Raw genomic sequence first — 26,227 nt, 5'->3', positions numbered from 1 at the left:
AAACAGAAATTGGGAAAAAATGAAAAAGGGAGCTAATAATTCATATAATAATATATAATATTTTAATATATATTATGTAGTAATAAAAAAAAACATTTGTACATTTGTTTACAGTAATCCAATATTACATGTCAAAGCAAACACTACCAGATTACTGTGGTATAAATACAGCTTTACAAAAAACAAGAGAGAGAGATCGACTTAGAATGTCACCTACCTGTTCTGTAATGATCTGTTCAGCTGTAGTTTGAAACATACACTGACAAAATGCTGTTTTTTTCCCCCCCAAAGACGTATTATGTGGCCTTTTTCGCCATCTTGTGGCGGAACGTCAACCATCTTTGCTCTGCCCAATATGACAGTCTGATGGCCACCAACATGCTGAATCTCAGAAATTGAAGATATTTAAATGAAAAAGGCACTATTGTTATAAATAAACTGCATAGTTGCAATTTAAACAACTACATTCTTGACTAAAAAAGCCTCAAATGTACATTATGTTGTCCAACAGCTGCAATATTTGTGTGCGGAGTAATATACAAGGGTGAGGAGGCTGTACGAGTGCTAATATTACTTTAATATCTCATGGCTATCAGCCAATCAGACTTGAGAACCAGACAGAACTGTTGTATTATATATATATATATATATATATATATATATATATATATATATATATATATATATATATGAGCTATATCACACAAGTAGCAGTGCGATATGGCTGTATATCGGCACTGGTGGGAGGATTGCGTTGGCCGAGTGCCTTAGTGCCCCCACAAGTGCCGATAGACAGCCATATCGCACTGCTACTAGTGTGATATTGCGTTTATACAACAGTTTGACGGCATAATTGTGTATAGAAAAACAAAATCATACTTGGAGAATCTCAAAAACCCTTTTGTATATGGAACTACTTTCTTCCACGTTGGATTCAAATCATAAGCTGACAGTTAAACAGCTGAGCAAGCATCTTTTAAACTTTAGATCTGTAGTGTCTGCTTTTTGCTGGCTGTATGGGGGCGGAGTAATACACAAAGAGTAAAGAGGCTGTACAGGTGCTGATATTACTTAAATATGTCACGGCTATCAGCCAATCAGATTCGAGAACCAGACAGAACTGTTGTATAATATATATATATATATATATATATATATATATATATATATATATATATATATATATATATATATATATATATTTATTTTATTTAATATAAATATTTATTTGTTTATCTTGAGGCTCGGTTTGTATTTAGCCCCTTTCACACAGTGATACCGGTAAATATCCGGAAAATTTCCGGAACGACTTTACCGGTATATTCAAAAAATCGCTGTTCACACAGGCGAGGACGTTACGGATTTTTCCGGAAAAGAGCATTCACACATCCATCGCAAAATGCCGGTAAATTCTGACATCATTAACCAGAAATGACCTCTAAACGGCTGCGCTTGTGTTTGTAAACATTTGACTACATCACAAACTCTTCGGATGGATCAGTATTGAGTTCAACTCCAATGAAAACATAGAGAAACACTTTCGCATGTGGAACGCACACGCAAAGCTTGAAGGTAAACAAACAACGGATTATCATAAACATTTTATCGATAATTATTTACACAGTTAGCATTAAGAAGGAACATAGAAACGTTTTCTGACTAACATCTAGCAGCTAAATGTGTCTGGAAAAATATTCAAAGGCTTTTATTCTCATAAACCGCACGCACATGAAAGTGTGACTGTTGTGATTGGCCAAAGTAGACGTCTCACGTCAGCACGTTCTAGACGTGTACGGGCTCTTTCCGGCAATCTTCCTTCTGCATTCACAGAGCGCAGCATTCCGCCAAATTACCGGTAATGTTACAACTACTCTTTCCGCAAAATAGCCAGAACGAATTTACCGGTATTTTCAAAAAGGGCCTGTTCACACATACAACCTTTCTGGAATATTGCCGGTAATTTTCTGGAAAGGTCTGTATGTGTGAAAGGGGCTTTTGTTTACAGCGCTATGGTATACTGTAGGTGCCGAATGCATATTACACAATTTTATCCCGATCTTCATCTGGATGCAGACATGTCTTGAAATTATACGTTTATGGACACAAAACGTTTAGAATCCGTCAAAGAGTAAAACAATCTGTTTGGATGTTGCCTCATATAACACGTGTCTACTTGTTAATAGTCGCACAATCTGACATGATATCGCATCCTATTTGCTGTTTGTTTACAATTCTCAACTGGCAATCTTTGATTTATTATTAGCTCTCGTAATTGTCTCTGAAAGGTCTCTATAATATAAACCCCAGAGATCAATGTCGGTAACAAAACGACTCTTGTACCCTTCAGGCCAATCTCTGCTTTGTCGATATTGACAACCACTTCATCGAGCTACCCGAAGACCTGCCTCAGTTCCCCAACAAGCTGGAGTTTATCCAGGAGATCTCTGAGGTTCTGCTGGCGTTTGGCTTGTCTCCAGAAGCGAACCCACAATGCAGCGAGGGCCAGAGCAAGATCAGGGGCTTCCGGTGTGGCGACATGGCCTCCGACAAGCGCAACGGGAACCTGGCCGGCTCGCCGCTCAATTCGTTCCTGCTGAGAGAAAACCAAACCATCGCTCGCCTGCAAGCGCTGGTCAAGAGGACTGGAGTCAGTCTGGAGAAGGTGAGAATGAGGCACATTGTACAACTTCCACACTCAAAGGAGCGCTTCACTTTTTTGGGGAAATAGGCTCGTTTTTAAAGTCCCTTACACCAGGGTGTAATAAGTTTGAATATTGCGTGAGGAAGAATACCTAATCGATAACTCAGGAAAATGAATCTTAATTATTGGTATAAACAAAAACTAAAACAGTCCCACTTTTAGAAAGTTTACAACAACTTTCGAATGCATATAACTTAATTAAACAAGACTTTTTACTTTACCTTTAAGTTAGAAACTACTTCAATAAAAACATAAGAGATTCAGAAGACATAAAAACAACAGTAGTGCAGGTATTTATAGTGTCACGTGCAAAGAAGAGGTGAACTCAAATGCAGAAAAACTAGTCTTTATTTGAGGAGCGAGTCTTAGGAAAAGCAACCAAACCAAGGTAACCTAGTTGGGTGAACTCTGAGGAAGCATCAAAGAAAAACTCCAAAACAACGGGACGCTCGCTCACTGGCAGTCCTGGACACAAATACAGGGTGAGTAACAGAATGCTTCACACAGACACACAAGGGACAACATACTGACAAACATGAAGGGAAATGACGTGCTATAAATAGTGAAAAAAGGGAATGAGAAAGCATTTAATAACTGTACTGTAAGTTAAAATGTCACCAATGCTCCGATTGAAAACTAAAGTGGCATTGAGGTCCTAACATGTATGGAAAGAGTCTTAAAGGAGGTCTTAAAAGGAACTGAATTTCACTTTCTGATTTCAGTATATACACCCTGTAATTGCTTCAAAAGAGTTTCTTGTCTCTCGATTTGTCTCTCCTGCCCTTTTAAGTTCACTTTAAGTTCGTCTTGTTGCTGTGAAGTCATTCATTTCTTTTTTGAAGAGCACAATGAGCAAGCATAGAAGCGGCCATCTAAAAGTATTAGTCAATTACCTCTGATAATAATCAAGACTGACAAGTGTGACTGTGAGGAACGCCATTGGCCGAGTTGATTCCACTGAGCGACATGAGCACCCAAATGAACAAATGCAATAGTTATGAGTATATAATCTTCCTAATGTTTTATGATTGGAGTCAGATACAACGAAAGATAAATATACTAATATTCTAAACTACCTTATATTCACATTGGAGTCAGATATGAGTTAAATTTGAATTAAATCATCATTGTGCACTGGAAAGACTGAACAGGCAGTAAACCTTCATCCACCAGTGGACACCTTCATTGGGCCAACCAGGTAGACATTAAGGCTGATTTATACTTCTGCGTCAAATGCCGGCATATGCTACGGTGCTGACGCATAGCCCTTCGCCATGGCGGTCAGCGTCGCTGACTTGCACCTCTCAAAAATTGTAACTACACGACGCAACGACGCACAGCGCCAGCTCTGTGATTGGTCGGCTTGGTAGGGCTGACGAGTCTTGGCAAGATCGAGAGCAGCGCGAATGGCACGAGCTGGACGCGAGCCCAATGGAGCAATTGTTTACAAGTGTGGAGTCCCGTGAAGGAGCTCCGGAAGGAAAGTTTTGTTTTGTGTTACCTCATAGTTAAAGTTGTTGCACGTCCGCCGGTTTCTGCCTCAAAATGAGCGAGTTTGAGCCACTTGTACATCCCGGAAGTGTTCAGGAAAAGCAAAACAGCAGAAAAGAAACTCGACACAGAGATACATTAACACCTCACTGCCCACTAGCGTTTCGGAAGTGTTAATTCAGACCAACAGAGACAGCGCGCAGAAGTATAAATGCACAGCCACGCGCGTTGCATGCGCCATGGGTCACGCCGGTCACTTGACGCAGAAGTATAAACCAGGCTTTACACTGTAGAAACTCTTTTACGGCCCTTGTACTGTGTTGAGACTTGGTGGTTGTAGATCCCTGCCCTAGAGTTGAACAAAATATATGCTGCTTTGTTTGCTGCAGTAACCAAGTCAACATCAATATTTCTGCAATTCTATAGGCCCTAGCCCCCTGCTGGATTAGCATTTGTTTTCTCTATTGACCTTATTCTAAAATGCGGAAGTGCACCTGTTTTCGCGATTGTCTTAGAACTTCCGATTCAGTCGCCTATGGGAGAAATGACTAGGAATAATAAACGGCAGAAAACGGTCAAACTACTTGCTCTACAAACAAATGTTTGCATGACTACACAGACCAAGTAGCATAATATAGTAAGAAAATATTAAATTGCAACATCAAGCAGCGTAACGAGCAGTTGTTAACGTCAAAAAATGAATGGAAGTGAATGTGACCGGAAGTCGCGAGACAAAAAGATTCAAATGGCAGCGCCCACTCGCCAGCTGAGAATAAGGTGAATATAAATAATGTTTTAGTTTAGGATTAGGATCTTACAATCAGTATTTAATAAATATACTGTAAGTTAAAATGTCCCCAATGTTCCGATTGAAAACTGAAGTGGCATTACAAATATATGAAAAGAGTCTTAAAGGAGGTCTTAAAGAGCCATGAAACCCCCTTGTTTCAACAGGGTTTTTTCACACCTCTACATTGGAAAAAGTCAAGTGGGCTTGTCTAGCTCTGTTTAGAGGGGAGTGTCGGAGGAGGGAAAGAGGGAAGGTCTGTAAAAATTTGCAGAAAAATGGAAGTGTCGGTCTGGGCACACGCTGATTTTTATAGAGGCAACACAAACACACACATACGCAGGGGAGAAAGACGGTGACTTTGTTTACATGGACATCAATAGTCAAACTATTTGCCAAATTATTAAATGGTGGACTTTAACTGCAGTTTGGCTCTTTCGTTCAGGAATTTCATTCATGCCCCTGGTGACAAATGAAATATTTAATTCGAGGAGCTGCTAGAAGCGTGCATTTTCCATGCAATGTTTGATACTGCATGGCGAATGAGAGAAAAAAAACCCTCAGCATTTCTCTATAACTTAGATGCACTCGTTAGGTAGCTTCAGAAAGCCGTGTGTGTTATTCCTGTCACAAAAATGCGGCTAAAATCCTACAGGACGGTAAGTTTGATTGTGGTGCTTACATGTTTACATTCGGAGAGCAGCATTTACAGCAGATTTTTCAGTCCATAATATTGTAGTGATGTTAACGTACGATAAACTTTATTAACTTAGAAATCATTTGACTAAGGTCCGTCTTTAAACACTGAAAGAGTACTGCTGACGATACAAACTAACTTTGCCTCTGAATAAACAAACAAAGACCTCAGATCGCTCACTTACCAAATCTGTAGAGACAGGACAATCAACACCAACTGGTGCCGTGTCTTTATTAAAAGGAGACAAGCGGCAAATGCGGATTTCACTATTTCCAGATGAGAAAAGCTCTCGGGTAAACATTGTTTCTTAGACACGTATTTCTGTCACGCGTCGCATGCACTGTAATCCACACGTGAGTCCAGTTGCGCTCTCATAGAGGGAAAATGAAAACAAAACCTTCACTGCAGCAAATTATAAAAGCAACACTGACGACCCGTAACTCCAAACAATTCATGTTCTCCCACTTGTTTTGGCAACACAACGTGGCGTCTCTCTGCCGTTTGAAAACTGTAACAGGTAAAAAGAGTCCTGGAAGCTATCATGCATATTAATGAAGTTGCACCCCATACACAATAGAGCGTGCTGATTGGTTTGAACCAAGTCTTTCTCATGAATGAACGCAGCAAACTCAGAGACGTCTTAAGGTACTCCCAGGTACAGGCGTCCAGTATGCTCGCTGGAATATACGCTAAGATCTCATGGCCGTGACGCAACTTCAAAAAATAGTTTCAAAAGTACGAATTAGCTTGAAATAATGCAAAAACAACCAATTTTCACTTTTTAGTGAAATATATGTGTGCTAGGATTGTTTTTAGCATTGTGGGACACATATACGACTGTCAACAGCTCAAAAAAATGTGTTTTGGTGTTTCATGTCCCTTTAAAAGGAACTGAATTTCACTCTCTGATTTCAGTATATACACTGTAATCGCCTCCAAAGAGTTTTTTGTCTCTCGATTTGTCTCTCCTGCCTTTTTAAGTTCACTTTAAGTTCGTCTGGTTGCTGCGAATTCATTAATTTCCTTTTTGAACAGAACAATAACTTCAGCAGTGATGACAGCTGCTTTGTGGAAGAGAGGTCTTTTCAGTGTGGGCAATGAAATTCTAATTATTGTGTGGGCAATGAAAAAGCTGAACAATTGGCTGTTAAGACCGAGCGCTGTGCTCTGATTCTCTGAAAGGTTTCTCTTCATGACAGTAAGCAGCTTAAGGACACACACGCTTTCTAAAGGCCAGGGATTGACCCCTTCTCCTTAATATAGATCCTAGATAGTTTGTCGCATCCTTAATGCTGGTTTATTTCCTTGATATTCAGCGATTACCATATTTAAAGTGAGCTGTCAGACGCTTGTTTGCTTTTTTTTGTTGCGCTCTGTGTATTGCCACTTGCTCTGTACGGTTATATTCTCCCGGGAATGAGCCTCATTTGTCTCATAAATCAAAGCAGATTTGTAGACTTCCGTTCCCAGCACTCCCTCTGCTCTCTGTTCAGGGAGTCACCATGGAAAGTAGATAACTCAGATCGGCTCTGAAAAGCTCTGTGCTGATATTTGCTGACAGATTTTTCCCACTCTCTTCTTTGTTAACCCCTTCTTTTAAATTTGACATGTTTTAAAATGTTGTTGGGAATGGCGTTTTCTTCAGTGGTTGATTTTTTTTTGCTTGTATCATATTAGGAATATGGCAAGAGCTATATTTTAAAAGTATAATTTCTAAATTTATGTAGGATTTTTGCATAAAACATCTGCATTTAAACCATATACACTTAATTTCTATAGATTGTTATATACATACACAGAGGTTGGACAATGAAACAAAAACGCCTGGTTTTAGTCCACAATATTCCATTAGTATAGGGTAGGTTCTCCTTTTGCAACCAATACAGCATCAATTGATCTTGAGAACAACAGATACAGTCCTGCACAGTGGCCAGAGGGATTTGGGGATTTTGATAGTAGTCATGTCACTACGTGATGCTGGTGGAGGAAAACGTTTCCTGACTTGCTCTTCCAAAACACCCCAAAGTAACTCAATAATATTCAAATCGGGTGACTGTTCTGGCCATGGGAGATTTTTATATTAAGAATATGACAGAAGCGATATTTTAATAGTATATTTTCTACATTTTAGGATGTTGGATAAAAAAAAATGTTGTAAAACCTAAAAATCTGCATTTAAACCATCTTTCTTTAATTGCCATGGATTAATTGCCACAGGGGTTGGATAAGAATGTTAAGAATATGACACGAGCTATATTTTAATAGTATATTTTCTACATTAGGATGTTAGATAAAAAAATGCTGTAAAATCTACAAATCTGCATTTAAACTAACTTTGTTTAATTGTCGCAGATTAATTGCCCCAGGGGTTGGATAATGCAATTAAAATCCTTGTTTATTGACCTTATTCTAAAATGCGGAAGTGCGCCTGTTTTCGCGATTGTCATAGAACTTCCGATTCCGAGTCGCCTTTGGGAGAAATGACTAGGAATAATAAACGGCTGAAAACGGTCAAACTACTTGCTCTACAAACAAATGTTTGCATGACTATACAGCAGAATAATATAATAAAAAAATATCAAATTGCAACATCAAGCAGCGTAATGAGCAGTTTTTAACGTCAAAAAATGAATGGAAGTGAATGAGACCGGAAGTCTCAAGCCAAAAAGATTCAAATGGCAGCGCCCGCTCGTCGGCGGAAAATAAGGTGAATAAACCACAGTAATTCATTAGTATGGTGTAGGGCTTCTATTTGCGGCCAGTACTGCATCAATTGGTCTTGAGAACAACAGATACAATACTGCAAAGTGGCCAGATGGAATTTGAGGCATTTTTGCTGAATAGTGGCCAGGTCACTACACTGTCAGAAATAAAGGTACGCAAGCTGTGACTGGGGTGGTACCTTTTCAAAAGGTACACATTTGTACTTAGAGGGGTCCTTCATGGTACCTCAAAAGCTTATATTAGTAGCTATAAATTTCAAGAGGAACACTTTTGTACTTTTTAGGTACTAATATGTATCCTTGAGGTATTAATATGGACCTTTTAGATACAAGTTTGTACCTTTCGAAAAGGTACCACCCCAGTGACAGATCATGTACCTTTATTTCTGAGAGTGTATGTGATGCTGGTGGTAGAAAACGTTTTCTTACTCGCTCCTCAAAACACCACAAGTGATGTAGTGGTTTTCGGTTTTTCTCTTAATGAATCAAACTCAGTCTGGAGGTTATGAATATCAGAAGAGTATACTTTATTGTCGACAACAAAGGATAATTTTCAGGAGACCCCCAGTAGCATCTCTCTCTGAAAAATTCTGTCTCACTGATGTTCTGGCCTGCTTAAATACTCTTTCACAACAGTTTTTCCTTTATTCTACATATGTCACACAAGATCCCTCCTAGTTTAACCCCTGACCCCAATTTCCACCTAATAACCTCTATTCCCATCCATTTCCTGAGACACCTCAGGCTTTCTACCACTCTCTTCTCATCCATTTCTTGTGACCCTTAGTTGTTTCCTCAGGCCATTTCCCCTTTCTAACCCTACATAGCACTTTAATTGTTTTAATGGTATGCAAGTCTACAAGCAGATTATACACATACAATATGAATATACAGATCAACCTCACATCCCAAAGAGCACAAAATCCACCTCAGTGACTCAATAATATTTAATTCAGGTGACTGTGCAGGCCATGAGAGATTTTCATTTGAAGAATATGACTAAAAAATGCTGTAAAATCTAAAAATCTGCACTTAAACTGTATACACTTAATTACTATAGATTGTTATACGCGCATGCACGCACGCACGCACGCACACACACACACACACCCACACACTCACACACACACAGGGGTTGGAAAATGAAACGAAAAAGTCTGATTTTAGTCCACAATAATTCATTAGTATGGTGGTGTAGGGCCTCCTCTTGTGACCAATACAGCGTCAGTTGGCCATGAGAACAACAGATATAATCCTGCACAGTGGCCAGAGGGATTTTGAGGCATTCTTTTGCAAAATAGTGGCCAGGTCACTGCGTGATGCTGGTCGAGGAAAACTTTTCCCGACTCGCTCCTCAAAATACCCCTAGTGACTCACTAATATTTAGACTGGTGACTGTGGGAGATGGCCTTCACTTTCTTGTTCATCAAACTACTTTGATCCACGGCCTTCAGGATACAATATTTGAACCATTGCCCTAGTAGCAAAGAATTCTGGCCCAGATTTGGCATAAAGCTGGGACATCAGGCATTCATCCGGCACTGGCATACAGCATGTGGGCCAACCATGGCCTGGGTTTGGCAGAGGTCGCACCGTCTATTATGCGGCACACAAGATTTGGGCCAGATGTAAAACGTAGTATTTGGCCCAGATTTTAAAAATTGCTTGTGGGCCACGTGAGTTTGGCCATTTTTGATTAAATAAATCAATTCTACCAATCAGGTCACTGAGAAAAAAAAACAAGGCTATAGTGTGCCTAAAGCGCAACGCTTCATAGGTTTATTAATTTCATTGCAATCGTGACACACCAACCTTACTGGCCCAGTTCAGGCCCAGTTATGAGTTATTAACCTTGCTGAGACTTGGCCCAGATATGGTCTGTGTTTGGCCCTTGTCTGGAAGCCAGATTTGGTCCAGTCTTGTACCGTAATTCACTGCGGCATGTGGGCCAAGCAAAACCTGATTGTGTGGGCTAGATCTGGGCCAGAGAAATTTTGCTTTATGGGTGGGTGCACATGGTCCTCCAGAATGGTTCAGTAGTCCAAGGCAGTGAATGCCATGATATTGCAGCCCAAACCATCACTGATCCACCGCCATGATTCACTCTGGGCATGCAACAGTCTGGGTGGTAAGCTTCTTTGGGGCTTCTCCATACCTTAACTCACCCAGATGTGGGAAAGACAGTGAAGGTGGACTTATCAGAGAACAATACATGCTTCACATTGTCCACAGCCCACGATTTTTGCTGCTGGCACCATTGAAACCTACGTTTGCATTGACACACGTGACCAAAAGTTTAGCTTTAACAGCATGGCTATATTTACTGACCCTGTGGAGCTTCTGACGAACAGTTTTGGTGGAAACAGGAGTTGAGCTGCACATTTAAATCTGCAGTGAGTTGTTTTTTTTCTGTGGTTTAATGTTTTTTGGAGACAATCCAGGTTAGCACCCGGACATCCCTTTCAGACAGCTTCCTCTTGTGTCCACAGTTACTCCTGTTGGATGTGGTACAATCCGACACTTGTTTGAACATGCATCATATTACTTCTGTGCCCGTTTGTAAGTTTGTGTTTTCTTTCGATGTGTTGAACAGTTGGACGTGAAGGACGACGCAAGCACTAATAAGGATACGAAAGTGCAGTGTGAAGAAGAAGAGATGAAAATGCACCAGCTGAACATTCGGGTGCGAGAGGTCTTCGCCAACCGTTTCTCTCAGATGTTCTCGGATTATGAGGTGTTTGTTATTCAGCCCAGCCAAGACAAAGAGTCCTGGTTCAGCAACCGAGACCAGATGCAGAACTTTGACAAGGTGAGGATTCACTTTCCATTGATCAACTTCCATGCTGGACAAGTAAGATTAGAGATGGTTAGACAATTCTGGATTTTTGTTTAATAGAGACTGAAATAACAATACCGTCTGATTGAAAGGAGAAAAGACTGAAGCTGTTTCATAATTGTACATGACAGATCTGAATGTTTTTTTTTTCTGTGATGACTCTGTCAAAGATTTAAAAGACAAAGACATTTGCATTCAGGAATAAGATTGCGTGGGTTTGGATTGAAATCTTTCTTCCATGGTTAATTGTGCAGCTCTAATGCCTCAATTATACTGAGTGGTACGGTTTAGTTTGGTACAGTACGGGTCACCTTTATGAGGCTTGTGTCTCCACTGACTAGACTAGACGTGGTGTTCAACAGAAAGTTGCAGTAGACATCATTTTCGTACTAGTACTGTGATTATAAAAAAATAAAAAAAATAAATTAAAATAAATAAAAAATCATATATGAAATCATACAGAGCCTTTCAGTCTTCAGTCATCCTGTCATTCCACGTTCACTATAGACCAAAAAGGCGTTGATAATAATTAAACATGGCAGTTTGTTTATGTTTTAGGTTGCTGAATCATTTGCTCCTTCTTTTTTTCGTATTTCTCCATTGTTTTTTCACGCTTCACTCTTGTGTTTGTCCGTTTCTGAAAGGATTGGAAGTACTTCAATAATCACAAACACGTTAATCTCCTCAGCTCAAGAAGTTTGTAATTTAAAATATAGGCACGCACGCGAGCTCTCTGGTGAAAGTGAAACCACTTTTGCTTTTAGATGACCTCGTAAATAATAATAGGACACAGGGCAGATTCTGCTCTTGTTCTTGGCTTTGTGGCTTTTCATCAAGATGACGACAAGGTTTGTCGTTGACCATGGCACACCATTATATGTATAAATAATTATTACGGTGTAATGTCTCAGCTGTGAAAAATGCCACTTTCATTGTTTTTATTTACTAAAACATGCACTAGTGATGCTTCTCTTTTGGTACTTTTTTGTTGTGCTAGGTACCCTTTGGAAAGACAAACTAACTTAACTCAACTTAACCTAACTTAACATATATTACATACATTAACTTAACTCTACTTAACTGACTTAACTCAACTTAACTTAACCTAGCATAACATAACAAAACATAACAATAACTTAACTTACCATTACTTAACTAAACTAAACTAAACTAAACTAAACTAAACTAAGCTAAACTTACCATTACATAACTTAACTTAACTAAACTAAACTTAACTTAACTTAACTTAACTTAACTTAACTAAACTCACCATTACATAACATAACTTAACTAACTTAACTTAGCTAAACTAAACTTAACTTAACTTACCATTGCATAACATACCATGACTTAACTAACTTAACATAACTTAACTCATCTTAACTTACAATTACATAACTCAACTCAACATAACTCTACATAACTTAACTAACTTAACTTAACTTAACTTAACTTAGCAAAACTAAACTAAACTAAACTTAACTTAACTTAACTTAACCTAGTTTACCATTACATAACTCAACTCAACATAACTATACATAACTTAACTAACTCAACTTAATTTAACTTTACTTAACATATCATAACATAACTTAACTTAACATATTATATATCATAACATAACAGGACATAACTTTACTTTACTTAACTTAACATACAGTATCACATATCATATCATATCATATCATATCATATCATATCATATCATATCATATCATATCATAACATAACATAACATATAACTTAACTTAGCTAAACTGAACTAAACTTAACATACCAATACATAACATAACTTAAGTAACTTAACTTAACATAACATATAACATCTAAACTAAATTTAACCTAACCTAACTTAACATTACATAACTTAACTAACTTAACATAACTTAACTTACCATTACGTAATTTAACTAAAATAAAGTAAACAAAACTAAACTAAAATCAACATAACTTAACATAACTTATCTCAAGTTATGATAACATAACATAACATAACATAACATAACATAACATAACATAACATAACATAACATAACATAACATAACATAACATAACATAACATAACTTAACTTAAGGTTTAATGCATGTAAATAATTGGACATTTGTATGGTTAAGAAATATTTAAACAATAAATAGAAATTTAAAAAAGTGGAACAAAACAAAAGATTTTTTTTACAAGGGTTATGGACACTTTTATTAAAGTTATTATTAACATTTTGCTATTCATATTATATTTTGTAATAAAACTGTTAATATGAAGTTAATATTAATAACTTTATTAACAATAATAAATTATTAATATGAATAATCTTTATTTACATTACATATAACAAATTGAATCTTTTATCTAAGTTATAACAATTTGAATCACAAAAATACAGAAAACTGCTCATTTACAAATATTTTTACAGTGTATTTAGGATGCTCCCATATAGTGTAACTGATAAAGTTTGGATGTTGAAGTACTGATGGTCTTTTTAGCTCACAGTAGCTTCATGGTGTTTTTCTTTTGTAATTTCCGCCCACTGCAGGCCTCCTTCCTGTCAGATCAGCCCGAACCGTACCTGCCGTTCCTCTCCCGCTTTCTGGAGACGCAGATGTTTGCCTCTTTTATCGACAGTAAGATTCTGTGCCACGATGACGAGGACAAAGAGCACACACTGCGAGTCTTTGATTCCCGTGTTGACAAGATCCGCATGATAAATGTCAGGACACCCACCCTGCGGACCTCCATGTACCAGAAATGCACCAATATCGATGAAGCAGGTGAGACCATTGTGTGACGTTGGGGATGTTTTCATCCACTCTAGGGTGATTTTGAGTTTTAATTTGGCAAAAAAATTCTTTGTGTTTCAGCAAACGGAATGATTTTTGGTGACACATTTTATTCTGACACATATTTTGTGCAAATGCTTTGAAAATGCTAAAATATTCAACAATACACTCTGGGAAAATAACAACCTTTTTGTTATGTTTGGGACTGTTTTTGCCCCATTGACTTCCATTATAATGACATTTTTTGATTGCAAAGCCACCCTATAATCCTGCATTCCTGATTGTTGCTGGTTTTTCCTGTTAGGAAGAGGTAAAATTAGTCATTTTTACTGTTGGTTATCAGTTGCAGTGCAAAAAAAGCTTAGTTTCTGGCTTAGAATTATTTGGTTATCAGGAGTATAGTGTTTGTATATGTGTATCTGAGTGTGAGAGAGACCTTTGTGCCCTTACCTTGATATGTTTGAGAAAATAAAAAAAAGCAGCTCAGCTCTCAGAACATAGTAAACATAGTACGTTTATTTATGCGCACATTATAATTATAAGCTGCTGTTTTAATCCATAGAACTCCATACAAAAGTCTAAAAAACTTTTTTGCAAAGGCCTATATAAAGGGTTAATAGTGAACAAAATGTAAGATGTTACCTCTTCCCAACAGAGAAAACCAGCAGCAATCATTAATGCATGATTATTTGGTGTCATGGCTGTCTATAGAACTGTCTTTAGAATTTCATTCAAATAAATATATTATTTATGCAAAAGACTTCTTAAATGATGTTAGCATAGTTGTCTTTTATGTTGTTTACCAGTTACATTTAGGATCAATTTCTGTTATTTATTTAGAATTATAATTGCACAACAACAATAATACTTTTATTTATAATCATGTCTAGCAACGCCCCTGGTAATGTCTAAAAGTGCTAAGCACTATACCAGCTTTTTGGTTTAAGACATTGGCACTGTATTGTATATAATCAATTAGTCACTTTCAAACAGAAAATATAGAAAATATGTACAAAAAAAAAAAAAACAGCATAACATTCCTCTTTAAGCTACAGTCTGTGTTTAATGTGACTTTCTTTGGCACCGAGCACAAATGTTTTGTTCTTATTGTCCTGACATTGTCTGAAATGATGTGCTGTGTGATATAACATGCTTCTTTTAGCACTTTAAAGAGTTTTTCTTTAGGTTATGAGTGTCTTATCTTTCATTTTCTGTACAGGTAATCACATACAGCCTCTATAATATTCAGGTCTGGACCCTGTGAAGGCCATTTCATGACTGTCTGTGTTTCATCAGCTGTTTTCTTTCTCCAAATAGCGGATCGTTAGCATGCTCAAAATGGAAACTATTACCACTGAAGTCCTTTCCAGAAGGAATGGCATAAAGGATTAAAACCTATCTGTACTTTTCAACATTCACAATTCACGCGAACGCAAGGAGAACATGCAAACTTCACACAGAAACGCCAACTGAGCCGAGGCTCGAACCAACGACCTTCTTGCTGTGAGGGGACAGCACTACCTACTGCACCACTGCTTCGCCTCTGTATCTCAAACAATTTAATCAAAATAATTCAAACTCTAGCTTGAACTAACTCCTATCCTAACGAACTGTACATCAACTGAAAGATTTATTCACCATGTATAAATCTCAGTAAAAAAATAAAAATAAAATAAATAAAAATAAACGTTTATGACTGGTTTTGTGGTAAAGGGTCACACATATTCATTATATTATTAGTAAAACAACAGATTTAACGTTGGCCTAAACTTTTTTCACAGTACTGCACGCCAAAACCTTTTTTTCTGTTGTAAAATTGGGAATTTCAGCCTCTAGTGGCCAGTCAATGAACTGCAGTTTCAGTCTGTGTTTGCTTAATGCAAAGATCCCCCTTGGTTTTAGCACAATAATTCAAGGATGTGTCACTCTATTCTGAATTCCTCCAGTGCATAATTTATGAAATATCTAAATCACGGTCATTAAATCCAGATATCTTTCATTTGCTCCATTGATGAAATCTGACAGTTCGAACATAAAGTGGAAATGTTATATATTATTAATGCTGAACAACGATTAACATGCTTCTGGAGTAAAACCCAAATCTCACATTTATAAAGAAAGATGTTTCATTGCATTTAAATTTTTATTGACTCATTTCATGATTACAAGTCGCCCCTACATAGTTTTTTTACATTTCTCACATTATTGCTGTTCTTTTAGATTAGATATTGAAATATGACAATTACTTAATATATGTCAGGTCAAATCCATCTTGATAACTTTGATAAACGGTGCAGTATGTAATGTATTGCGATCATCAGCTAAATATAATCAAGACAGCTTGTTAGCATGACAATATTTAGACAGCAATCAGTACTTTATTGGTATCATTAATGAAGGCCTGCAGGACGACTTCAAAGTTTTCCCAGACTCACTGCAGCAGAAAACAATAAATAAACAAAATAATATCTGATGTCTAAATGTTTATGTTTTGTCATTAAGCTGTATTTTATATTAGTTCCTAATTTAGTTTAGTTTAATTTAATTATTATTTAAAGGGATAGTTCACCCCAAAATTCAAAATTTACTCATTGTTGGGGCTTTTACGTCCTATATGCATTTCTTTTTTTTCTGTTGAACACAAAAGAAGATATTATAAAGAAAGCTGAAACCTGTTACCATTGACTAGCACATCATATTTATTTTATTTTATTTTATTGTTTAAGTTGAAATAATTTAAATTAATTTAATCAAATATTTAAAGAGATAGTTCATCCAAAAATCCTAATTTACTCACTATTGGTTCCTTTATGCCCTTCTTGAACACAAAAGAAAATATTTTAAGGAAAGCAGGAAAAGAAGATATTGTAAAAAAAACCTGAAACCTGTAACCATTGAATGACAAAGCGTATATATTTTATTTTATTTTATTTTATTTTATTTTATTTTATTTTATTTTATTTTATTTTATTTTATTTTATTTTATTTTGTTTTGTTTTGTTTTATTCTATTTTGTTTTATTTTATTTTATTGTTTAATTTAAGTTACATTAATTTAAAATAATTTAAATTAATATTTAAGTAATAGTTCACCCAAAATTACAAATTTACTCAAAATTTTATTTTATTTTATTATTATTTATTTTTTATATATTTTATTGTTTAATTTAGTTTAATATTTAAAGGGTTAGTTAAGCCCAAAAATACAAATTACGTACTACTGGTTCCTTTATGCCCTTCTTGAACACAAAAGAAAATATTTTGAGGAAAGCAGGAAAAACAAATACTACGGAAGTCATTTTATTTTATTTTATTTTATTTTATTTTTCAAAATTAATTAATTTACTTTTTATTTTACTTTATATTTATTTTATTTTATTTATTTATTTTATTGTTTAATTTAAGTCAAATTAATTTAATTTAATATTTAAAAATGACAAATTTACTCACTATTTTATTTTATAATTTATTTATTTATTTTTCTATTTTTTATTTATTTTATTGTTTAGTTTAAGTTAAATAAATTTTTAACTATTTAAATATTACAAATTTACTCACTATTTTATTTTATTATTTATTTTTATTCATTTAAAATTTTATTGTTTAATTTAATTTAATATTTAAAGGGATAGGTAAGTCCAAAAATCCAAATTTACTCACTACTGGTTCCTTTCTGGCCTTCTTGTACAGAAAAGAAAATATTTTGAGGAAAGCAGGAAAAACAAATATTGAAGTCATTTTTTATTTTATTTTTTATTTTATAAAATTTTATTTTATTGTTTAATTAAAATAAATTAAATGTTAAATTACTCACGAGCATATGTTAAACCAAAAATACATTTTATAGTTATTATTTTTTTATTAATCAGACATTGTCCTCATCTCTTGGTGTAGCATCTCTGATGGCTGATAGGGTGGTTTGTGTTGTGTAAGAGATATTTTGAGCGTGGCGTGTGGGTTCACATCAGTGGCTTAAGTGTCTCTTTCATTTCTCCCACATCACGAACTCTCGCTCCTCCCACCTGTGGGTTTTGTGTTTCTGTGACGAAAGCATTATTTCTCTATTGACAGCGTACTGAGTTTGTGTGATTCATTAGCAAATGTGTGTGACGTGTTCTTTCAGAAAAAGCCATAGAGGTGAGACTATGTAAGATCGACCACACGGCTCTGCATCCCCATCTGCTGGACATGAAGATCGGTCAGGGCCGCTATGAGCCAGGCTTTTTCCCTCGCTTACAGTCTGATGTGCTCTCCACTGGACCCACCAGCAACAAGTGAGAACAATCTTCTGGCTGTATTATAATAGCATTACGATTGGCAATAAAAAATGTTTCCTGTTATAATTTTTGTAAAGAAAAATTAGTCTAGTTCATTTAGTTAAAAGCTCAAGCTAAAAAATCACGACCAGTTTGTTTGCATTTATTTGTAAAAACAACAACAACAACAACAACAACAACAACAACAACAACATAATGTTGCTAAATATTTTCTATTTTATAACATTATTAAAAGAATTCTGGCATGACTCCAGTGTTCAGTTATATAATCCTTTAAAAAGTGTACACATTTACAGAGTTACCACAAATAATGTTAATTTAAAACAGTAATACAGTAGTACCAATAATAATTGAGCACCAAATCAGCAGATAACTAATTTCTGAAGGATCATGGGACAGCCTTAGTGTACAAAAGAAACTCAGGCCCAATCCCAATTCTATTTTTGTACCCCTACCCCTCCCATTCCCCTTCTCCTTGGCCCTTACAACCGAGGGTTAAGGGGAAGGGCTTCAAAATATACCCCTAAGAATTGGGACTGCACTACAGCACCTGCACACGTCATCATATGTCATCGCAATCATATGAGACCAGACGATCACGACTGCTTTATTTACTCCAGTTGTGTTATTTTTTGGTATTTATCTACAGGAAATCACTGATGGCATATATTATGTCAGTGGTTCTCAACTGGTTTGGCCATGGGACCCACATTTTTACATGGTCATCAAGCCGCAACCCACAATTTTAGGAAATATAATATAGTTTAAGGAATTATAGTTCATTTGTATTTATTTGTTAACATTCACAAGTACTGACTGATAAATCATACGAAAATCACCAAGACTTACAAATAAAAAGATTCTATTGCTGTCATATAACGAAATATATGAAATTATAGAAATAATACAACGTAAAGACGACAAACACTGTAAACAGTGGTTAGGGTAAGAAAAAGTTCAGTTACTATGAACTAAACTGAGCTATTAATAAAACATTAACACTGATCCTGGTGAACAGAACAAAGCAGCAAATAAAAGCTCTTCTGCTATTGTGTGGGCTTTCTTGGCCTTTGCTACACGGTGAGCACAGTAAGATGCGTGGAGTGCCTGTACCTGTTTTGAACATGGAGATGTTAGGCTCCTTTGTGATGCTCTCAGCTATTGGAGTCGTCTTTGAAAACAGTCCACATGTTTGTCCTTGCAAATGGGATGTTTGGTTGCTACATATGACACACTGAGGTTTTAAGCCTTTTTTGTCGTCAATATAAGTAAATCCATACTTTACATATTCGGGGTTGTACTTGCGCTTCGACATATTTGTTGCTATAATTAAATTAAATTTCACATGTCAAAAGGTACGGTTGTCGCACGTGCATTTCAAAATAAAAGTCCGATATAAGCCAAATAAGTTAAAAATGAAACTTTTGTTGTTTTTTTTTACCACACACTCCGCCACCCACTGAAAATGTTTCCGACCCACTTTTGGGTGACAACCCACCAGTTAAGAAACACTGTATTATGTTATCATAATGATCTAATGTGGCAGTAAGATTGTAACTGTACCGTGTATTTACACTGTGGCCATTTTAATCTATGTAAACACACTAAAACAACATTAACATCATAGCAGACACTGCAAAAGCTCATTCTCAGCCACTAGACTTTTCGAACAGGGTATTCGAGTGTCAGAATGTTGTGGGACTGCTGTAAAGGAGTTATTATTATGGATTATAGGTCGCGAAATTTAGTGCATTTTTTTAATCTTTTTTTTTTTAAAGCATGATGGTTTGTTTGTCGTAAAAATTCGTAGTAATGACAAAAATACTAATTTGTGGATCTCCTTACCTCCGGGTTCAGCAATACTGCCGTTGTGGCTGGTGTATTCTGGGACATTTTCTTACCCCTTGGTTTCGAGTGTGGTCCTGAAAAAGTCTTCGTTCGAAGGTCTATTCACCTCTTGGCCTAACGCCTTCAAGCTAAAGAGAATTGGGACACCCCTACCCCTTGACGTGAACGCGCAAAACGAGGGGTAGGGGTAAGGGGTAGGGCTAAGGGGTAGAATTGGGATTGGGCCTCAGTGTACAAAAAGGAGTGTGCATATCAAATGTCTTCAGCAGATTGAAGGCAAATATTATTTTAGATATATCACACTAGTCATAATATTAATATTCAGAATTTCTCTGACCAATACGGTTGTTACTTCATGATGGTGTTATGCTTGGGAAAATCAATCTTTGAAGCCTAATAAAAAGTCCTTAAACCTAATGAAAACTATCAAGGACATTAACATGATGTCAGATTGACATTGTATCTCAACATCGTGGGGACGTTGTATTTTGTGTGGAAACGAGAATCGGGTTGATGTCAGAACCCAATATTAGACTGAAGTCAGTGTCCAACGTCAGACAGATTTTGAATTTTGGTCATTTTCCTAAAAGTGCAACCTAAAAGCAACCGAATATCAATGTTGACGTCGCTTGACATTGTGTGAACGTTACCGCTATGACATCTATCAGATGTTGGAGTTTAGTTGCCATACCTGATGAATAAATATCAATATTTGACGTCAACATGACGTTGGTTTAAGATGTTGCCTCGACGTTGGGTTTTGGTTACTTTCAACACAACCTAAAATCAACCAAACATCAACGTCATTCGACATCATTATTGGACATCAGAAAAACATTGTCCTTAGATGCTGGCTAGACGTTAAATTTTGATCACTTGACATGACAGCCTAAATCTAACCCAATATTAACATCTTGTGATATTGAAATGTTTATTTTAAACTAATGTTGTTGTAGGTGGGCGAAGCGCAGTGCACCGGCCCAATGGCGGAGGAAAGACCGACAGAAACAGCACGCCGAACATCTCTATCTGGACAATGACCAGAGAGAGGTACAGACACAATAATAAGTCAAATATTAATTGTTCCCAAATATGAATATACACACACAAATGAATTTGACTGGTGGAGCTGGGGGAGATGGAGGGTTTCAGACAAACTCTAATAACAGCAGAAATTAAATCAGACTATTTAAAAATATAAGCAAGCAGTCTCAACTTATATATTGATCCATTTATGCTTTACATCAGGGCTCAGCAAGCTAACCAATATTAATGTGTTAACGCATTAATTAATTAACTAATAATGACAATCATTTAATTGTGCCTTAACACAGTTTTTATTATGTTTACAATTATTTTAAAAGTCCATAACACACACACACACACACACACAAAGACAAATTCAGGGTTCATATTTGCGATCTTAGAATAAAGAAGTTAATATTCACAAGATATTTTAGTAAAGGGAATGCTACTATAAATAAACACCTTAGTTAGTATTATTGCACTTTTATTCACATTCCAGAACTTTAAATTGTTGTTAAAGTTAAAGTATAAGATCGAATTAAAGATCCTCAGCACTAGTAAATACATATACAAGAAACATATACAGTAAAAACACAAATACAATAAATACATTTTAACATATATTATAATATACCATTTCCATGAGAAGTTCTTCAGCACTACATTGTGGTGTACAACAGTGGTCCCCAACCTTTTTATCACTGCGGATCGATCAATGATTAACAATTTTATCGCGGACCGGACGGGGATAGGGGGTTGGTTTATATGTTGCTAGGCGATCATCAACTGTTTTCTCAGAGAATGACTAGCTGACAAAACACAGCTCCAGCTCTGATCCAAGTTTTATCAATAAAGAAAATTAAATATAATCAAGAAAAAAAAAATCTTTATACAATAAAGAAAAGCACTGCAGTGTTTGGATGTTTTGTCTGAGGCAATTAGTCTACCGAAATGTGTATATTCCATACAAAATATGAAGCTGATCGGTCAAAATTCTTGTCACGTGACTCATAGTGCGCTCGCGGCATTCATACAACTGGGTGCGTCTGGAAGTATGTCGTGCCGCGTGCGCACACAAGCTGCGCACCACAGTTGAAAATAACAAACTTGCACAAACTCTAGAAAAGACCCGAAATGCAAACGGCCCCTAAAAGGTCGCCGTCATTTCCGATCTCCAGCAGTTGATCTTCTTGCACAGACATGCTAGATTTACCTGATTTGTTGACAAATGGGTTGCAGATCTATTTTTTGGCAGTTCGCATGTCCTTCATTGGGTCTTGTCCCCTTAGCAAAGAAACATTCCACAGATGTCTGTTGGTTGCAACCCAGGCTCATTCTGAAAACTTAGTCCCGTGGACATTTCTTTAGACCACGAATTATTTAGCCGGAGGTATGTGTGGCTGCATTTAATTTTTTAATGAAACGCTACAGGGCGGTATGACGCCGTTCCTTTTCGCACTTACCTCCATCTGGAGGGCTGTCCGGCTGCAACCAGTTTGTCCAGTTGGCTCATCGTGTACGTCGGCGGACTTGAGACGCAGAGCTAACCATGATGACGACCAGGTTCGAGTTTGGGCAAGAGCGGTTCCAGAAATCAGGACAGAAACAGAATCCAAAAAATAAAGTGAACAAGTGAACAACAGGGTGAGAATGTGGTAAAATCCGAAAACGTGGTAAAAATCAGATGAGGGCTTTTCTTTTTATTGATGGCTTTTGTAGATTCTTGTTTGGGTTTAGGGAAGAAGGAGGGTGGATCAGCAGATTGGCCGGTCGCCCAGTCAATCATTCAGTCAGTCAGACAGACGGTCGTTCGACTGCGGCCTCCAGTAGGTTTATGCGAGAACAGCACGGGCACGAACGGCACTCGCGAGAGACATATGAGATACGAAAAAGGGCACACAGCGGCCTCTTGCAGATTTGCGAAAACAAAAACTGCAAACATACATACCTCCCGGGACGTATTTCACGGTCTCCAGAAACGTCTAAGGGACTAAGGCCGTACTCACAGTAGGTACAGTTGCCTCGAACCGGGCCAAAGCACGCTTGTCCCCCCTCCTGTCTCCCCCGACGGCCCGCACTCACACCACAAATGGGCCTCAGCACGCTTACGTCATCGCTGCTGCACTGTTCAGTGAGAAGCGCTCTCTCACTCAGCAGCACAGTGGAGATTTCTCTAGTTATATCGTTTCAGTCGTTTATTATTTAGTGATATGCAGTCAAATATTTCGCCAAACAGTCCTTAGGGATGCGGTGAGATGCAGTCAGATATTTCGCCAAACAGATCCACCACTTTTGGCGCTCAAAAACTCATAAATCATAAAGCCTTCGTGCTGCAGGAATGAGGAGGTCTGCTGAAGGTGTGCAGCTGTCCTGCTGTGAAGAGTTCTCGTCTTTAATAAACTACGGCAGTTTGCGTTCACTGAACAGTAAGAATGATTAATAAATCCATATGAAACAGCCCCTTAAAAGTCACGTCTCGCTTTTAGTTTCGGGCCAAAGCCCTAGTGAACCGCACTCAGGCACACCTCTTCCAACTGGGCCAGGGCCGGCCAAGTGAACCGTGCTTGAGCCCGATTCAGCGCACTCACACTTCTCAAACGATCCGGGAAACGGGCCTGCGCACGGTACGGATGGCATAGTGTGAGTAGGCCCTAAGTTTTCAGAATGAGCCTTGGTTGTTTCTTACTCATTTTGCTGCTAGTGCTTTCAATTTGGGCGCTCAAGTGATCGAGATGTAAGCGAGAAAATACGGTCGTTTCTCAAAATAAAAGATAAAAAAAAGAATAATAAATAAAAGATCACTCAGCCTCTAATAATAAATAAAACGGAAATAATTAATGATTTCTCATGCGGCCCGAGGACCACTGGTGTACAATATTTGTAATGCTACATACAGTACATTATTTCATTCCCTACATAATTACCCTATGTATACGCACGCACACACACACACACACACACACACACACAATATTATTATAATTATTTGTAGTAGTAGTATTTATTTACAATTTATAACAATAGAAATAGCAATAGAATGAGTGTTTGTGTCCAAGTTTCAGATTAAATCTTTAGTTTTCTGCATGTTTTGCTAGTTATTTTTGTATTCTCTGTTTATTTTTCTTTCCGCATTCTGTTATTATATTGTCTATTGTCATTAGATTATAGTTTCTTTCATAGCATGATTAATGTGTGTCTTTTTTGTTGTTCTTTAACTTTCTCATCCTGGATCTCTTTTTCTTCACCTCTCTTTTTTTCCACACTTATCCGTCTCTTCTGTCTTTCCTACACACACACACATACACACACACACACACACACACACATGCACAAACACACTCTCAGCATGTGGAGTGTCTGTTTTCTGAGCTTCAGCTTCTGCTGGCTCTGGACTACTACTGGTTTTCGCAGTCCTTCAGGCCCTGTCTGAAGTCCGTCAAGGTGGATGTGGTATGTGCTGGACGAGAGATCAGCCTGTGAATCTTAATCTGTGCCCACTTTCACTTTCCCGTCCGCTCTTCCCGTTTTAAACGCTTGAGCCTGTTTTTTCCCATCAGAATCTGTAGATTGCTGCTTTGGGCATTTTTGTCAGTTTCCCAATGAAATCTCTGTCCTTCTGTATTGCTTTCTGGTAAATACATATCAATCCATATGTGAGCATCCATACTTTATTTGCAGTTTACTGAAGTTATATGAGCAATTCCATGCAAATGCAAAGTTTTACCAAATTGTGAACCCCTCTTTAGGTTTTTGTGTTGACTTGTATTTTACAGTACTGCAAAAATAGTCAAAAATGTCTCTGTCAATTTTTTCAAATAATTATATTCGACTTACCAAAGTCACACAAGTGCCAATTACACATTATTGTCACATCCATAACAAATCTTTCTGCTAAATGCAAAAAATGTTAAATAAAAAAAAATCAATCATGTTTTTCCTATAGCTAGCTGACTCTTCTCCTTTAGATTAGCATTGTTTCTTTTGGGTTGTGCAGTTTAATTCATAGAATTTCTACAACATATGTTGTATGCTGTATACTTGCATACTTTCTTGGTCACATCCATAAAACATTCCTAATTTTCTCATTTAACATATAAAAAAATGTTTACAGATTAATGTTTTTCTGATCCCATAACTGTGTGGTTAGTAGATTTGGAAAACACAAACGGATGTTTCAATATAATGTTAACATTTACTTTCTCTGTGAATTTATGTTTACTGCAAATGTCTCATCCATAATGTTGGAATTGCTCATATGTTGCCCAAAATCAAGCAAAATGAAAAACTAGTTTGCATAGAAAATAAAGAATGTTAATATGAATTATTAGCCCCCCTGTTTATTTTTTTCTCCAATTTCTGTTTAACGGAGAGAAGATTCTTGAACACGTTTCTAAACATAATAGTTTTGATAACTCATGTCTAATAACTAATTTATTTTATCTTTGCCATGATGACAGTAAATATTTGACTAGATATTTTTCAAGACACTTCTATACAGCTTAAAGTGACATTTAAAGGCTTAACTAGGTTAATTAGGTTAACTAGGCAGGTTAGGGTAATTAGACAATTTATTGTATAATTATGGTTTGTTTTGTAGACTATCAAAAAAAAGTATATAGCTTAAAGGGGCTAATAATTTTGACTTTAAAAGTCATTGAAAAAATAAAAAACTGCTTTTATTCTAGCAGAAATAAAACAAATAAGACTTTCTCCAGAAGAAAAAATATTATAAGACATACTGTCAAAATTTCCTTGCTCTGTTAAACATAATTTGGGAAATGATGATGATTAGATTTTTTAATTATAGCATTTATTATTAAATATTTATACATTTATTCGTACTTTTTATTTGCTTTGAAATATTTTAATTTCTTTTCCCCCCCTGTTTATCCATTAGGATTTATCTATTTGTATCTAAAATATTTTATTTTTGTTGTTTAATTTTGTATTTGTGGCACAAAAATGATCTAAGCAGTTCTTTGAGATATGATTTTTGACTGATTTTCTAAAGACAATACCATGTTCAAGGATAAATCGCTTAGGAGTCTAGTACTGTGGGTGTTCTG

General features: G+C 36.5%; 1 protein-coding gene across 7 annotated transcripts in view; it reads left to right on the top strand.

Annotated features, from left to right (window-relative positions):
• dennd5a (DENN/MADD domain containing 5A) overlaps positions 1-26,227 on the top strand; it is a 115,779-nt gene that overhangs the window by 55,584 nt on the left and 33,968 nt on the right. For 3 of the 7 annotated variants that reach the window (XR_012382796.1, XM_005166611.6, XM_001340126.10), the window contains 5 exons: positions 2,348-2,662; positions 10,993-11,208; positions 13,768-14,002; positions 18,134-18,284; positions 21,092-21,185. Coding sequence is in view for 6 of the 7 variants with exons in the window: in XM_005166611.6 (XP_005166668.1) it covers positions 2,348-2,662; positions 10,993-11,208; positions 13,768-14,002; positions 18,134-18,284; positions 21,092-21,185 (1,011 nt within the window). In the remaining variant the exon portion in view is untranslated. Of the gene's footprint in view, positions 1-2,347; positions 2,663-10,992; positions 11,209-13,767; positions 14,003-15,230; positions 15,667-18,133; positions 18,285-21,091; positions 21,186-24,506; positions 24,612-26,227 lie in introns of those variants that run through there. The other 4 variants (XM_009303572.5, XM_009303571.5, XM_073907459.1 and 1 more) reach the window with 3 other exon arrangements.

Source organism: Danio rerio, chromosome 7, assembly GCF_049306965.1.
Source record: "Danio rerio strain Tuebingen ecotype United States chromosome 7, GRCz12tu, whole genome shotgun sequence".
Lineage (NCBI taxonomy): Eukaryota > Metazoa > Chordata > Actinopteri > Cypriniformes > Danionidae > Danio > Danio rerio.
The sequence above is the reverse complement of the archived record's forward strand: the minus strand, read 5'-3'. Positions and strand labels throughout refer to the sequence as shown.